This window comes from Chelon labrosus, assembly GCF_963514085.1.
Source record: "Chelon labrosus genome assembly, chromosome: 18".
Taxonomy (NCBI): domain Eukaryota; kingdom Metazoa; phylum Chordata; class Actinopteri; order Mugiliformes; family Mugilidae; genus Chelon; species Chelon labrosus.
This window is the reverse complement of record NC_140351.1, coordinates 26,004,163-26,022,589: the sequence shown is the minus strand read 5'-3', so window position 1 is coordinate 26,022,589 and position 18,427 is coordinate 26,004,163. Positions and strand designations below refer to the sequence as shown.

The 18,427-nt window shown below is 41.7% G+C and overlaps 1 protein-coding gene across 1 annotated transcript in view; it reads right to left on the bottom strand.

Annotated features, from left to right (window-relative positions):
* Positions 1 to 18,427, bottom strand: part of map7d2b (MAP7 domain containing 2b) — a gene marked incomplete at its 5' end in the record, with an annotated part of 55,760 nt that overhangs the window by 20,080 nt on the left and 17,253 nt on the right. The window contains 5 exons of the mRNA XM_084566436.1: positions 369 to 507; positions 8,779 to 8,987; positions 9,063 to 9,136; positions 15,477 to 15,571; positions 15,796 to 15,885. Coding sequence (XP_084422562.1) covers positions 369 to 507; positions 8,779 to 8,987; positions 9,063 to 9,136; positions 15,477 to 15,571; positions 15,796 to 15,885 — 607 coding nt within the window. The remainder of the gene's footprint in view (positions 1 to 368; positions 508 to 8,778; positions 8,988 to 9,062; positions 9,137 to 15,476; positions 15,572 to 15,795; positions 15,886 to 18,427) is intronic.

Below are 18,427 nucleotides of genomic sequence, written 5' to 3'. Positions count from 1 at the left end.
TTTTAATATTAGAATCAAAAGAAAAGAAAAGAAGACAGGCAGATGAGAGAAAAGGCCACTGTAGTTCTTTCGCTTAAATCTTGCCTTTTAGATCTTTAATGCAAACTGATTTTTTATCTCAAACAGATGTACGTCCAATCTTTGCACAGTATGATAGAGGGCCAGGTTTCACTTATTCTTCGAGCTGTTATTTTTAGAATATCCATTAGCCTGTTAGAGCTGGACCAATAGCCTGAATCCAGACAAAAAGATAGCAAACCAAATGTAATTTTGGACACTACAATGGACATCTGTAGACACTAATCAATATTCATTCTTCTTAAAATAAAGCATATATTTACACATGTGTAAATGACAACAACATTCACCTCTCCTCCTCCTGCCGTTGTCTTTCCTCCTGCTCCTTCTGTATACGGGCCAGACGGCGTCTCTCTGCCAGCAGTCTGGACGCTTCCTCAGCATCCATTGTCCCACCAACACTCCTGCTTGTGGGGGTGCCTGGAGACTCTAGATGGGTGATTGAGAGGACGGAGAGGGACAAACATGGCTTAATAGACAGGTACAAGTACAAATTAACATTTAGGCAGAGAAAAATTAAATAATGGAGAACTCAGAGATGAACAGAGAGACAGACACGCATGGAGACTTTATTTGTCTTCTTCTCTACCTCCTTATCTTATACTCTTTCTCTCTTGCTGCATTTCAGTAGTGTTTTTCATTACAAGAACAGAATAAAATACACTACTCACAATAAGTTACGGATATTGTTATTTACATGAGTGCTTTTTCTATTTGGTCTGAATTTTAATGAAATAAGTAAAAGTTTCCTTTGATATTACTAATAATGAATGAGAAGAAACACCATTTTCATTAGTTTAATATTTATTACCCCAAAAATTTAGACAATATCTAGGATAGCCCCAAATAACAAAAATTGACAATGTCAGTAGCGGGTGTTTCCACCATTTGCCGCAATGACAGCTTGACAGCGACGTCTCATGCTCCTCACTAGCCTCATGATGTTGTTCTGAGGCAATGCGTTCCACTCTTCCACAAGTGCTACACGCAGTTCTGCCAGGTCACGTGGGGGCGGGGTACGATCATCCAGTCTCTGCTTCAGCTGGTCCCAGACGTGCTCTATGGGGTTCAGGTCAGGGGACATTGCTGGCCATACCATATGAGGCACTCCGACTTCCTGAAGTCGAGCTGTGACAATTCTGGCACGATGTGATGGAGCATTATCATCCATGAACAGAAAGTTGGGGGTGTGCTGGCGGAATTGGGGTTCTATGATGTCTCTGAGGTAAGGATGTGCAGTGACTGAGCCATCTACAATAACCAAATCTGTATTGCGCTGACTGGTGATGCCTGCCCAGACTGTTGCACCTCCTCCACCAAAGCGAACCCTGGGGACCATGTTGACCTCGGCGTATCGCTCACCTCGCCTTCTCCAGCAACGCTGACGACCATCATTTCTGTGCAAGGTGACCCGACACTCATCAGTGAACAGGACGGTAGACCACTGCTGCATTGTCCAGGTCACATGATCTTGTGCCCACTGCAAACGTTCACGGCGGTGTCTTGGTGTCAGTGGAATCACCTGCAACGGTTGTCTGGCATTCAAGCCAAAGCGGTGGAGTTGGTTGCGAATGGTTTGTCTGGAAACCCTAGTACCCCTCACATCTCGTAAACGGGCCTGCAGCTGTGTGGCAGTTGCATAACGATGTCTGAGTGCATAGGTCCTTACGTACTGGTCATCGTTGCGGTCTGTCACTCGTGGGGCTCCACTCCTGGGTCTGTCACAAACTCTGCCAGTAGTTCTGTGTCTTGATGCAAGTCTGCTGATGACACTTTGAGACACACCAAGTTCACGAGCAACATCTGACTGCCTGCCACCGACCCGAAGGCGCGCTATGGCCAGGTGCCGCTGCTCGTCCGTTAAGTGACGTCGTGTGTTCATGGCTGTTTGAATGATGAACTTGGAATGACTTACTGACAATACCAGCTTTTTATACCCACAGAATGTTGAAATTGATGCCACATTGAAAAGGGTTGTCTTTTAGTATTTTCTGGTATTGGCCCCAATATGTAAGGCACACTGTACACAGTGAGACCATTACGTGGAAAACACAAAATGAGGTGTGTCTATCACCCCAATACAATTGCCTCCCTATCCCAAAAATCTCTGAAGTGAAACAAACACCGTATGTATGACATCCACTGAGTCTCTCACAATATCCCTAACTTATTGTGAGTAGTGTATGACAATTGCAGCAGTAACAACACATGGCAGATGTGGCAACGAGTCCAAAACATCACCAACTACAGATCCAGAAACTTGACTACAGCTGAAAGTGACGCCTCACTTCTTCACCCACTTTGAGGCTGAGTCACCAGTGGCAGAAAAACCACATTCACCAGCCCACAGCAGCCATATCCTCACAGTGCAGGCACAGAAGGTACGGCGCACTCTGTGGGCAGTGAATCCCAGAAAAGCTGCTGAACCAGAGGATGCCACAGAGAGGGTGCTGAGAGACTGTGCCAACCAGCTGGTTGGTGTCTTCACCAGCATATTTAACCAGTCCCACTGTCCCAGTGCTTAATTCCTGAAGTCCTTCACAATCATTCCTTTACCAAAGAAGACCAACACCAGCAGCCTTAATGACTACTGGCCATTGGCTCTCACACCCATCATTATTAAATGTTTCAAGAAACTGGTTCGGAGTCATATCACAGCAAGCCTGCCACCCACATTCGATCCCTACCAGTCTGCATACAGGACAAACAGGTCTACAGAAGATTCAATTCAATTCAATTCAATTTTATTTATATAGCGTCAATAACAATACAAATCGTCTCAAGACGCTTTACAAAAACCCGGCCTGAAACCCCCGGAGCAAGCCTGAAGGTGACGGTGGCAAGGAAAAACTCCCTTTTAACAGGAAGAAACCTTGAGCAGAACCCAGCTCATATGGAGGGACCCATCTGCCTAAGGCCAGCCGGGTACAGACAGAAGAAAGAGAGAAGAGAACAGCAAGATAAACAAACATCTGTCATGGATACACATATCTGACTAAAGTGTACATGTGGAATCTTGCTGTTGCTACAGCTCTCCACACTACACTCACACACGTGGAACAGAGAGGGAGCTACGCCAGGTTACTTCATAGCTCCACCTTCAACATCATAATACCCTTGGACATGGGCATTACACAGTCCATTTGCATTCACAGCTTCCTGACAAACCACTCCCAGAGGGTGATAGTAGGACCAAATCGGTCCTCAGCTCTCAGCATCAACACTGGCCCCCCTCAGGGCTGCGTGCTGAGCCCCCTCCTCTGTACCCTCTATACACACGACTGCACGCCCACCCACCTGAACAACGTCATCATAAAGTTTGCAGACAACACCACCATAGCAGGACTCATCTCGAGAGGTGATGAGACTGTGTACAGGGAGGAGGTGGAAAGGCTGTCAGAATGGTGCTCCACGAACAATCTCATCTTCAACAAGCCAAAGGAGCTGGTAGTGGACTTCAGGAGGAGGAAATCTGACATTCATTCATCTGACAGAGTGGAGAGGGTCTCAGATTTCAGGTTCCTGGGCACTCACATTGAGGAGGACCTGTCCTGGGCAACTAACACCACAGCACTGCTGAAAAAGGCACAACAGAGACTCTATTTCCTGATAATAGTTAGGAAGAACAATCTATCTGAAAAACTGTTAGTGTCTTTTTACCGTTGCACCGTGGAGACAGTGCTGAGCTACGGCATCTCGCTGTGGTTTGCCAGCTGCACGGCAGTAGAAAGGAAGACGCTGCAGAGCGTCATTAACACTGCCCAAAAAAATCATTATTTGCCCCTTCCATCTCTTGAGGATATCTACAACACACGCTGCCTCAAGAGAACCCACAGCAACCTTAGATCCCATCCTGGCCACCACCTACAATCAAAGTCAAAACGAACAGACTGAAAAACAGCTTCTTCCCCAGAGCTGTCATAGCATTAAACTCTCGACAATCGGTGGGGAGTCACGTGACGATAGCTGGCTGAAGGTTGTGTCTTCGCGGTGCTCCCGCTCGGGTCCTAATATATTCAGCCTAAAAGCACCTTACCCCAACCTGACGCTACTCTAACGATATTATAACATGCCAACCGAGCCTGGTGGTCATTATTGAGGCAAATAATACAGTCGAAGATCATGGATCAACCGCCGCTGCCTGGAAGGTCAGGCTAATCGCATCACTGAAACTGAAAAGCGGGTCTCCGCAGACCCGCTGTTCAGTTTCTGAGCCTCCCCCAGCTCTGCCAGTCCGCCAGCATACCTACCCCAGCTACCCCGGATCCCCATCAGCCTGGTCCCACCCAACTCCGTTGTCTCGCAAATGTGCTCCCACCTGCTATCTCTGTCTAGGCAATAGATTGGTGTAATCACCACAACCTCTGGATTCTTGGTCAGTGTCTGAATCGTTGTGTCCAATTCCAACCGACAGCCTTGACACATCCCTCAAAAAGGAAGGGGCCCACATAGCTTTAATACAAGAGATCCACTTAAAGGGGAACTACTGTTTTTTTACAACCTGGACCTTATTTCTGGCATAAAATACGATTGTTTACTCACCCATATTACTTTGTCATTTGGAGTCATTCGGACGATATTTACATCCGTGTATATCCATATAGTGGGAGTGACTGGGGCACCAAAACGCTTTAAATAATGTCTGTGAAGGTTCTCAGTCATCCAGGTCATGATATATCCAAAAAAGGTTTTAAAAAAGGAAACTGGACTTGTAGAGTTTTTTGAGTAGCTGAGTAGCTTCAAGCCTGTACACTCCTCACTACACTACACTGAACAGCGTAGGCCCTACACCTTTTTGCCTGGGTGTTTTGTCTTTGACTTCGACTGCATAATTTCTGGTAGTGGGGGACTGCGTTCGCGCTCTCCCCTGATTGTATTGTGTATATAATGTATATTCTTCCGTCTCTGTTTCTTGTACTTTTGTCCATATGCTAATATGCTAATTTGTACATTTTTGCTTATACTGTACTATTTTATTTTATCAGATTTTATTTACTTATTTTTATTTTATTTTATTTTATCTTTCTTTTATCTGTGGTTCTTAAGAGTGTTTTTTTTTTATGTGCAACTCTGCTACTGTGACCAAGCAATTCCCCTTGTGGATGAATAGTTTATCTAAGTCTAAGTCTAAGTCTAAGTGTTTTGGCTTCTTCTCCTTGCCATCCAGTCTCGTGGGTACTGTCTGTGCTCGGTGCTGAAGAGTTCTGATGACCCCTAGTTTGTGTTCCAGGGGGTGGTGGGAATCAAATAATAAGTGCTAGAGTAATGTGGTGTACGCTGTTCAGTGTAGTGAGGAGTGTACAGATTTATACATTGGGGAAAGCAAACAACCCATCCACCAACGCATGTACCAACACAGGAGAGCCAGCTCATCAGGATATGATTCAGCGGTCCACCTACACCTGAGGGACAAAGGACACTCCTTTGAAGATAACGTCCAGATCTTAGCCAGAGAAGACCGATGGCTTGAAAGAGGAGTAAAGGAAGCCATCTATGTCAGACTGGAAAAACCTTCACTAAACAGAGGAGGTGGACTGAGATTTAATCTGCCATTTATTTACAATACAGTTTTAACTTCTGTCCACAAGAGGTTGCAACCCCATTCACACCTTGACACTGGAGCCTCTGATGGACAAGGGTCATTACAGCAACATTCATAGGGAAGAGAACAGGGACAAAACAGCTTCCACCCCCCAACAGGTTACTACAGGTAAGTACCCAAACAGTTAATGGAAATTAGCTGCACCGGTTTCTGATTATTTACATAACGAGCAAGTTTCAGTAGGAATTCCTATTTAAACCACAAGCTTCCCACCAGTCCCCTATTCAGAATAAGGCCTTTCCACCAGGACTTGATACAAATATATCCCAGTGCTGGTATGATCGTGGTATTAAAATTTTTGGAGATTTGTTTGAGGGAGATAAATTGTTGTCTTTTGAACAAATAAGGGTCAAATTTGGTGTACCATCTCAACATTTTATGGCTACTTCCAGGTCAGACATTTTATTAATAGCCTAGGTCTCACTGAATCTCAGCCAATAACCTGTTATTGACTCATTCTTGTTGTGTCAACATAATTGACAATGTCAACATAATAAGAAAATTATTCCCCATCTCTATAGGAAACTACAATCCATTAATTCATGTAACATGTAACAAGGTTTATGGCACAGGGACTTGGCAACTAAAGGCAAGATATTTTTATGCAATAGATTAACTAAGAGCCAGCAAATAGATTACAACGCCGCAGTCTCTGAATACTTTCTATCCTGAAGTCTCTCCCCTGTGTGGTAAATGCAAGCAGGAGGTTGGGTCTTACAGACATTGCATTTGGCGCTGTCCTTTGATTTTAAAATGTTGGGGAAAAGTCTCACAGGAAATCAACTAAATTTTTGTTAAGAACATACATATAGATCCTGGTTTATTTCTACTAAATCTGTCAGGAGAGGGTCTTTCTGTGTCAAGTCTCCTGCAAAACCTCCTGTACAGTTACTTTTATTAGCTAGGAGATGCATTCTATTTCAGTGGATTAAGCCCAGGCCTCCATCTGTTAGCCAGTGGTATGCAGATATATTTAAAGTTTTGCCAATTCTTACACCTCTGTATCTCCCTAATGCTCTCATTCAGGTGTTGATTTTGCTTCATTGATAAGGCAGCACAGTCCCCATTCCATGTATTATGCCTAAATTGAACTGTCCATGTAAGGTCCATTATAGTATTGATATATTGACGTTTGTTTTTGTTTTATTTCTTTTTTTTTCTGTACTAGTGCAGTGCCCGTCGGAAGTATGTATTCCTATAGTGGGAGCCTACAGGTGCTGTGTATGAGGATTAGTGGAAATATTAGAGCGGAGAAAACCTATTTTACCGATATATTTTACATTTCTTATCCAAACAACGTCAAACTTAGCAATGCACATCTTCGTGCCCGTAGCGAGACACCTGCCCAGTTTCAAATCAATCGGGCCAACGGTTCGCGAGATATGCGTGCCACAGACACACACACACACACACACACACACACAGACGCTTCTTGATTTATAGATAGATGGCGGACTACATGCTAGTTTTCCTGCCGGAGAAGATATTGAGCCTATTAGGGTTACCAGGGCAAAATATAATTTCTCCTTGAGTTTGGTTTCTTCTAAAGCCGATTTGTAAACAGTGCTCAAGATTTGTGCGCATGCTCCGCCTCTTCCTCTCATAACATAATGTCCCATACCGTATCAGTCTCAGAAGATGATTGGGGATGAAGAACGTTTTTTGAGGAGTATCGGGATGTAGAGGACATTTTTAAAAGGCGCGGGTTATGTGAGCAGCGCTGTGTGTGGTGTCTGTCTCTAGGCAACAGTGACAGGGGGAGTGGCTCCAGTCAGACGGAGCAGAAGAACGGTAAATGAGTAAATGCTTGTTTTAACGATATCTTTAGTGTTTATGGTCCAAAAACCACGAAACTTTGCACTGCACTCCCGCAAACCATTCGGAAGATACATAGCAAATTTGAGGTGGATCGGATAAGTGGTTCGAGAGTTATGCGTGGAACAGACAAACAAACAAACCAACAGAGTGACACACAGACAGACGCTCCTTGCATTATTAGATAGATGTTAATTTATGTGATATGTTTTACCTAACCTTGCTGTTATGTATGTTCTCTGTTCTGCGTCTGCTTTAAAAATGAATAAAATATTGGATTAAAAAAAACTCTAAACAACCCTGAAAACACTAGAAACACTTGAACACTCAAAAACACTACCTTGTGCAATATTCTGTGTGTCTTTATTTTGTTAGTAGTAGTATTGTGTGTGTTATTTTTCTACTCTGTTACATACTGTTGTTTTTCATTTTTTCTTACCTTATAGTTTCTGCTTTTATGGCACTTAATTAAATCGCACTGAATATCTATCTATCGTGGTACATAAGAAATGTAAAATATATCGGTAAAATAGATTTTCTCCGCTCTAATATTTCCAGTTGCCTGATGACAGTTCTAAATTATTGCGCTGGCTCAAACGCTAGATGGTAACCATGGCAACGGAGACTCAACGTTATTTTACAGTTTACAGACAAAACATGAGTGATTTGATCATCTATCTATAAATCAAGAATTTCTTTTAACTTATTTGGTGAGTTTGTGTGTGTGTGTGTGTGTGTGTCTGTCTGTCTGTCTGTGGCACGCTGATTTGAAACTGGGCAGGTGTCTCGCTACGGGCACGAAGATGTGCACTGCTAATACAATTAAAACCACCGGTAAAAACACTACAATTAATGTCTTTGTGGGGAGGAGACATGGGTCACGACAATGGTCACAACTGAAAAATCTCCTTCAGCTCCCACTATAGGAATACATACTTCCGACGGGCACTGCACTAGTGAATACAATGACAACAAAGTGATTCTTATTCGGAATTCTTTTTGCCATTATCCAGTCTTACTTTGTTCTGATTATGAAAACTCATAGCATAGAGCCAAAGGTTGTTCATTTTCAAGTGGGTAACCCACTGCAACCAGTTTAAATGCTACAGGTTGTTCCATTTCTATTTAGCTTGTGTCCCCTTTTCCATGCCGTATTAGCATTTAGCTTCGGTCTGTTCTGTCACATAAACAAAGAATTTTTTTTTTGTACCAGCTCTTCCTTGTCTGCAGCTGCCAGTGCACATGAGTGTCCTGTAGCTAAACTCACACCACACTGTCATTACCTGCAGTCAAATCTCTGCTGGTTGATTTGGGGATCTTCTTCTCGCAGGTCTCTGATTTGGTGGATTTCCTTTCCAGGGTGCTGTGACCTTTAACCTCAGTGTGGCCCCTGTCATCAGTGCCGGGGGTGGTGGCTCTCTGCCGGAGCGGGGAGGACGGGTACTGTCCAGGTGAGCAGGGAGACTGAGCACGACTCCGGTTCGATCTTACCCTGAAAGCCAAAATACTCGTATCACGTCACCTGAACTATAACTGAAGTGAGAGATGTGTGTGTGAGTGCGTGTACCGTTTTGGTGTGGCGGGGCCTTTGCTGTTGGCCTTGAAGGAAGAACTGCGAACTGGTGTGTTTGGAGACTCCCCCTGCAGGTCATATTTGACAAATATTACTTATGATATAAACACACAGATAAATACAGCTCACTACAAAATAAATATTTGAACATGAATATAACTACCGTGACATAGATAGATACTTGTGGGAAATTCTCGTCCATTACATACAAACAGATATTAAAGATATTTAATTAAATAATATTAATAGCATGTTCTCCCTGTGTCTGCATGGGTTCTCTCCGGGTACTTCAGCTTCCTCCCACCATCCAAGGACATGCTCGTTTGGTTAATTGGTGATTCTAAACCCCGTAGGTGAGCATGTGAGTGTGAATGGTTGTCTGTCTATCTGTGTTAGCCCTGCGATAGGTTTGGGAACCTGTCCAGGGTGTACCCCGCCTCTTGCCCAATGACAGCTGGGATAGGCTCCAGCCCACGGCAATGACCACAGTCCAGCTGCACTGATCAGCGCCGCACCGCGAGACAAAGTTTTTCACCAGATTCTTGTACTCCTGCTCCTGTCCATCTATTGTCCCTTCAATGAGACAACATTCAAATGTGGTCTGTAAGGTCCACCTCTGGACAAAGAAGTGGCCTAATGTTGTCTAATGTGATAATGTGTATTGCGACAAATGCCTCAATCAGCACTTGTGTTCTAACGGTCTAAATGCTAGGCTAATGTTTAGATTTGTTTCCCACTTAAAGAGTAACTACTGTTTTTTACAACGTGGACTTTATTTCTAGCATAAAATACGATTGTTTACTCACCCATATAACTTTTGTGTTATTTGCACTCTTTCAGGAGATAATTAGATCAGCGTATATCCATATTGCGGGAGTGGGACTGGGGCATCGAGACGCAGCCTCTAAATAACGCATCTGACCTGACCTACAGACCCCGGATGATGTCTTCTGACCTGGACGATGTCACCTCTGAGCGGCATAGGTTACGCCATCTATTTCCCGCTGAGGTATAAACTAGAGATGCACCGAATATTCGGCCACAAAAAATTTTCGAATGACTTTTATCACCGAAACAACAAGGCCGAAACAGGATGTTGTGATGACACAAGCAACAACCGCAGCCAGCACGGGCATGTCTGCTGTGTGAACGTATTTCAATATATAAAGTATTATATAAATATTACATTAAAGACCCACTGATAGCAATTTGCAAAACGTGTTATACTGAAATTTCAAGAGGGGTGCATCTGCAAAGAATTTTTTCCGCGTGGGGTTTAATTTATCACCTGAAATCCAAACATCCAAGCAAGAAAGTTTCCCGGTGATGATGCCAAGGCAGGGGTGCACAATACGTTGATTGCGATCGACCAGTAGATCGCAAAGGCAGTGCGGGTAGATCGCGCTCATTGTTTTTACCTGCAACAATTTACTTTCATCTAAATTCTTATAAGATCAGTTACGGCTGAGAAAAATCCAAATATATTACAAGCATTTCATATGTAGCCTGGCGCAGTCTGAATCATCATATACATCATTACATCATTTGGATTTCTTTATGGGACTTGATTAAATCCATGCAGAGAAAAAAATTCCTCTGCACGCAATTGAATAGTCCTAGAACCAATAAAAGAAACTGATTATGTGACATATGCTTCACAGCAAATGCCTTAATCACTGTTTACTGTTCATCTTTTAAAGTTATTTTGCTCAATATATTTTACAACATAAAGTCCAAGCAAACGGTTTGATTGGTCCGTCTTAATGAATCCCATACGGAACGCAACCACACCAAAATTCCCAATGTGAAATTACAAATTACTATTAGTTTAAAGTCTCTCTGTTAATATGTGTGAGTCATTTGAAGTAGTTTATGTCGAATAAATCACAAGCACAAACTGTAGCATTTAAATACCTATGATCCTCTGCAGATTGGGTTTCATATCTTATGTAGGGGATCCTGTCATCCTCGGATCTCTCCCCCTCTCTGGAATGTAAATTTAGGAGACTGGCCTGTGGAAGAACTCTTCTAACAGATCAACCCTTTTCACCTTAGCCATAAATGTGCCATGTCCAAATGCTGGACAGACCCACGCTATCGGACATCCCTGATTTACACTTCTGTGGAATTTCACACTCTTGTTTCTGATCTAATTAATCCTGAATCGAAAGAACATCAACACGATATCAGGAACTACAAAGAAGGAGAGGAGTTGCCTCTTATACTTCATGAGAACAAAATCAAGAAGCCTTAATGTTATATTCATTATGTTTTAAGTCTATGATTCATTAATTCTTCCTTTTCAGAGACACACACATGCAAACATACCAAACACTTTCTTCCTCCCCCTCTCCCAGAGTGACCAGGGGAGTGAAAACAGATAAGCAGGTTGTAAATACCCCTCTCCCAGAGAAGGACTCTGAGATGTGCATTCCTCTGTAAAAAGAGCCTAAGTTTGATAATATGACTATCGAAATTGTATTAACCTAGTAAGTTATATATTGTTTTTCAGGAAGTGCTTAGGATCACAGTGAGACGATTTTGATCCTTTTACGATAAACCTAGCCCAAATTCACATAATTTGTCACAAGTAACATGGATCAACAGTGCCCTCAACTGGCTATCTTTAAAAACATTTTCTTTCTTTTTATCATTGTTGAAATTAAAGCATGTTGAAACTTAGGTATGTTCTTATACTAATAGTAGCTATTAGTTGAAATCATAACTATTGGAATTGTTATTTTAGAAACCCCAACCTTTTAATATTAGCAAAATATCACTGTAAATAAAACCTGATTTTATTAATTATTGATGCTTATGAGTTATTTTGATGTGGTCATTCTGATACGCCATCTTGTAATGTTGAGTGTTGCAAGAACATCGCGAGTGTTGCAAGAACATCGCGAAAAGCCATGATGAGTGATGGAATGATTAAATTAAGTAAAATAAAGCAGGGTAAGAAGATCAGGTAATAAGATATCTGTAGACAAAGAAGTACAGGCGTTCCCTTCTCTTTCAGCCTGAAGAATTTGGAAACCCAATCCAAAACACGCCCTGAATAATTAACACATAAAATCAGAGGGACGCTCGCTCTTCTCCGCACTTTCTACTTTTTCTTTTACCTTGCACTTTTACTTTTTACTTTTACTTGCTCTTCTTTTAGTCTTCTTCTTTACGTACTTAGTCGCGTTTATACTTAGTAACTTTGTTTTAAGAACAACTTGAATATTGTTCCACGGCCTTTTCCAAACTCTGTTTGTTTCTCGTCAGACCTTTTTCCCCACGTACAATTTTGTAGTGACTTAAATATTTTTCTAGCTTTATTCATTTTTCTACTCTACGAACAGAAGTACTAATTAAGAAAGCCAACCTAGTTTATAAGTTAGACAGCGTAGTCAGCTGGGATATTAGAGAAAGACCCAATCTCTTCTACGGATCAAGATACCGGGAGGCTGTCGCCATAGCAACGAGCCGAGAAGATGTGATGATCCGGCTTCCTTCTTCGAACACAAAGACATTGCAAAGTGTCATCTACGGCCTTCGACTGAACACCTACAACACTCTCAAGTGAAGCTGGGTGTTGGAGCTGCAGACCAAGCAACAAGTCCTGTCTACCGGTCCAAGAGAGACCTGCATCAGCTGTGCCGTTTCGTCACCACCTCGTCACACCGACGTTTCGCCATCACCGTGCCGAGAAGACTCTACGGAAAAGTAGGCTGAATCGTTCCTACCGCTTAAGATAAAGAGTTGGTGTCACTATTTTGAAACTCCCTATTAACATCTTTTAGAGAAGATTGATTAGATTAGGTATCAAATCCATTCCCGTTAGTTTAAACCATAAAACATCTCCATCTCTCACCATCGCTCCGCAAATTAGTTATTTCAGGTCTTATCATATCCGTTTTATTTGATTACACACCTATATGCATATATCCTATTAGTCCCTCATTTATTCATAGTTGTCACTTTATTAAATAAATATTTATTCACACTTAAGAAGTTGTTTGTGATGTTGTTTTACGGCAGAGAATGAATGGTACAAATTGTGGAAAAGGATTCACTCCTTCAGATATGCAAATTATTTAATTGAGATTGATAAATTGATTAAACTGTGTTCTTCCTACGATAAAAGGAGGTGGTGCCCAAATGAGACATTTAAAAAGTGTACGCTACACTTAATTCTGATTTAATAACAATTAAACAGCAATTAAATAATCCTCTCTATGAATTGAAAATGACTGTCAGCTGCCAAACAGGTTGACAGTTAACAAACAGGAATCATATTTAATAGCAATACTTTAGAACCCTATTTTACAATATTTTTCTCTTTTCTCTCCAACAGTTACAAGAACTACAGTATCTTTTTTTTGGGCAAATTATTTTCTTTTTTCAACAGAACAATTGCTTACAAACTTACAAACAAGAATCATATTATACACTCTTATTACAATATTTTTCTCTCCAACTACAACAACTTTTACAATATCTTTCTTTTTTGAGCAAATTACAGATACAATAACTTACAACTATTTGCAATGGTTTCATCCACAAAGTGTGCATCTCTTGTTGCAAGAAGATCTTAGATCTAGATCTTTTTCGGACATCGGACACATCTGGCCCATCCATTTAAAGAAAACTGAAATAATTTCGCATTCATTGTACTGTAGATAGATATATCTACTTACTTTTGTTTATTTATTTATCTATCTTTATCCATCTGTTTTTATTGTTACCCATCCATCTACTTACTTACTTACTTTTGTTTATTTATCTATCTTTATCTATCCATCCATCTAGCTGCCTTACTTCTGTTTATCTATGTTTTATTTATTTCCTTATTCATTTATTTTTATTTTTTTTACCAAAATCAGTTTTGTACAGCCAGTAGGAATACTTTCTCTCTGACTGCAAAGTTGGGTCGAACCCTGTCAGCAGTGGCAGAGCTACTCTGGCTACTACTACTAGCAGAGCTAACGTTTTCCTTGACAGAATCATTTATGGTGCCTTAAAAAACGTGGATATTTTGGGAACGTTTTTCAGGCAATGGGAGTTGAGAGCGCATGTTGTCCTCTTCTCTCTGTCTCTTGCTATAGGTGAGAGCGGAGGAGAAGCGTAGATGTGCGACAATGAAGAAAATGAAATGAAATATCTTCACTTAAATTAGATCAGTAACATCATTATTTATTAAAAGAACGCGGTCCAGATGTGTTCTATAGGAAAAGTGACCTGAAATAACTTCTGTTGTGATTTGGTGATAGAAATGAATATAAATTTGACTTTCGAGGGGGGGGTTTCACTGCTTTCACATTAAAAGCATTTCATGTGGGAAAAAAACTTGGTAGAAATAAAGCTGGGCAAAGAGGGAACTCTTCTCATGACTGGTGGGATCCAATATGTTCATGTTTGTTTTGTCACAGTCCTATAAATAAACAAGAGTCTTATGATCTTGTCTTATTGTACTAACAAGGGATCCACAGGTTTGTGATAGAAACAGGAAGTCATTGACCACGTTTACATGGTCTTTAGTATCCCGAATTTGATCGGGATATTGAAGTATCCCGATTTCGTGTCTGTCCATGTAAACACCATATCCCGAATTCAGAAATCGGGATATGCTCATTTCCCGATTTCAAGAAACCCGGCTTTGCTACCTGGAGTACTCCGATAGAAGCCGGGATACTGGAGCATGTATACACCTTATCCCGATTTCTCATGGCTGCCCACTGTCTGCGCATGCGCGAGTGACGCCAAGTGACGCACTAGATATACAAACAACATGGCGGCAACGAGAACTACTCACTTTTGGAGCGACGAAGAGACAGAATTTTCCCTTAAAGTAATGAAAGAACTAAACATAACGACGTGTTTAGATGCAGAAAACACCGACATACTGATGTATTCAAATCTGTTGCGGAAAAGCTACGTGACGCTGGTTTTCCACCTCGCTCCGTTGAACAAGTTAGGTTGCGTTGGAAAACGTTGAAAAAGACGTAAAACACGCATGCGCAGATAGGATGCAGCGATCGGAAAACGGGATACTGTTATTTATCATGTATATGGGGATATGAATAACCGGGTTTCTCTGTGTTCCATGTAAACACCATATCCCGAATATGCTCAAAGCCGGGATAAGCCTCAAAATCGGGATACTAAAGACCATGTAAACGTACTGAATCATTCCATTTCTCCTCATGCTTATAGAATTATACAGCGATCTTTACATTAATTTCAACAACGGACCTCTGAAACGCGTTTACAGCTACATGTGTTTGAGTGTGTGTGTGCCTGCATGTACATCATTTATATGGTTATCACAAAACAAAAACAACACTTGCTAATGTGGCCCTTCAGTTCCGAACACCTCTTTTATAATGAGTTGTATGTGCGTATGTGTGTTAGTGGGCTGACCGTGGGTGTTTTGGCTCTGGACATCTCTTCAGGGAATCCAGCGACACTCCTGCGGTTGGAGGAACTCCTGTACGGTCTGTGGTTGTTGGGGGAAGCTGTTCAATGGGATACATAAGACACTAATGGGTCTCAGACCGACACACACACCACATTCCAAGTGGATTAGATGCACTTGAAATGTATCTTTGTGCATATCATTCAGTTCAGTTTGTGTCCTGCTTCAGTATCACTCACTGCAGGTATTGTAGTTTCTCATCTTTTCATCTTAAGGTTAAAAAAAATATTATTGAATCAGACCTGAATATCAACATTGTCTTACCTCTCTCTGGTGAGTGAAGGGCAGCTGAGGAGTTGGAAAGCTGTTTGTTGATTGGCTGATCCTTGGACGGTGGAGACAAGAAGTCAACAGCTGTTTTTAAAAAGAAAAAAAAGTCACTGATGACTGTGAATAAAACTACAAACTCCTGCTGCAGCTGCTGCATCTGTGACGTAAAAACATATTCAACTAGATGATTGCAAGCGATCATAAAGGGGTCCATGCCGTGGCGAAGTCGTACCCGAGCGGGACGCAGAGGCATGAGTCACCAGTTGCGCCCCCTATAGACCGTACTGCACGAAACTTGCTGGGCTTGTAGATTATTACACAGATTATTGTTGTCAAATTTCAAGCAGTTTACTGTGGTGGTTTGTGAGATATAAACATGCAGTTGTTGTAGCGCGTCGTTGTAGAGATATTGAAATGTTGCTTGTGTAGTGTCCCCTAGAGACCAAGGGTCACAAAAGTTGGGGTGCTTCTACAGAATCATATTATTATCAATGATATGAAGTTTGATTAAGTTTGGGTATATACTTCACAAAACATTAGCTTTTGAGTAATACTGTTGCACACCATAAAAAATAATTAGCCATTATCTTGTTATCAATAACCCTGCTGAAGTTGTTTTGAAGAATTTTCATTATCTTTGTCCATAAATGATACATGCCAAGTTTGGTGAGAATTGGATGAACGGGCTAGGAGGAGTTGATTTTGCAGTTTGTCCGGGGCAGACATTTGTAGGTTCACAGAAAATTAACGCGAAGGCGAAGAATAAAAATCGCAACAAAATCAATAGGGATCCTGCAACTTCGTGTGCATGGACCCCTAGCTAGATGATCGCAAGCGAACATAAAGGGGTCCATGCCGTGGCGAAGTCGTCCCCTTGCGGCCCCTATAGACCGTATTGCACGAAACTTGGTGGGCTTGTAAGGAGTCACAGATTCTCATTGTCAGATTTCAAGCATTAATTCATTCATTCATCTTCTATACCCGTTTTGTCCTGTTAAGGGTTGCGGGGGTCTGCTGGAGCCTATCCCAGCTGTCATCGGGCGAGAGGCAGGGGTACACCCTGGACAGGACGCCAGTCCATCGCAGCAGATTTCAAGCAGTTTGTGAGATATAAATAGGTAGTGGTTGTAGCACCCCCTACAGCCCGAAATTCACGAAAGTCGGCACGATTGTACGCAAGCATATTATAATGATGGTGTCTGAGTTTCATAAGGATTGGGTGAATACTTCAAAAGTTATAGGTCTTAAAGTCAAATGAAATATTTGCGTGTCACGTGTAGCGCCCCCTTGTAGACGTAATGTCACGCAACTTGATGGGCTTCTACACACTGTGTATGTCAAATTTCATGAAGTTAGCTATTGTAGTTTTGAGATATTGAAATGTTGCCCTTGTAGCGCCCCCTAGAGACCAAGGTTCACAAAAGTTGGGGTGCTTGCACAGAATCATATTATCATCAATGATATGAAGTTTGATTAAGTTCACAAAATATGAGCTTAGGAGTTGTACTGCGTCACGCTGTAAAAATTAATTACCCATTAACTTTGTAATCAATAACCCTGCTAAAGTTCTTTTGAAGAATTTTCATTATCCTTGTCCATAAATGATACATGCCAAGTTTGGTGAGCATTGGATGAGCGTGCTAGGAGGAGCTTTGAAGTGCAATTTTTTCAAAATGGCGAAACAAATGGCAGGCGGAAATGTGCGTGGCCTGGTCCATTAGATCCAGTGCTATCTAAGGAATCAGAGGGAGAAAGAATTTTGTTTGTAGGGCACACGGTTCTCGAGATATGAGGCAAAACGTAAATTGGCTTATTATAGCAGCACCTAGCTGCAGGCATGTGTATTGACACCTTGGCAAAGTGACATGCTAGGACTTCTACCAAGTTACCAGGTTTGATGCTTTTCGCCAGAAAAAGATAAATCATTATAATAATAATAAGAAGAAGAAGAAGAAGAAGAAGAAGATGAAAAATTGCAACAAAATCAATGGGGATCCTGCAACTTCATTTCCATGCACCCCTAATAACTAGATGATTGCAAGCGATCATAAAGGGGTCCACGCTGTCACGAAGTCGCCCCAGTAGACTGTATTGCACCAAACTTGGTGGGCTTGTAAGGAGTCATCCACAGATCATTATTGTCAAATTTCAAGTAATTTACTGTGGTGGTTTGTGAGATATAAACATGTAGTCGTTGTAGCGCCCCTTACAGCCCATTGAATGATTGTACGCAAGCATATTATAATGATGGTTGCTAAGTTTCACAAGTGAATACTTCAAAAGTTATAGGCCTTAAAGTCATATGAAATGTGACACCTGTAGCGCCCCCTGTAGACGGTCACGCAACTTGATGGGCGTCTACACAATATTTTACAGTTTGTGTATGCCAAATTTCATGAAGTTAGCTATTGCAGCTTTTGAGATATTGAAATGTTGCTTGTGTAGGGCCCCCTAGAGACCAAGTGTCACAAAAGTTGGGGTGCTTTTACAGAATCATATTCATTCATTCATTCATTTTCTATACCCGGTTATTCCTGTTAAGGGTTGCGGGGGTCTGCTGGAGCCTATCCCAGCTGTCATCGGGCGAGAGGCAGGGGTACACCCTGGACAGGTCGCCAGTCCATCA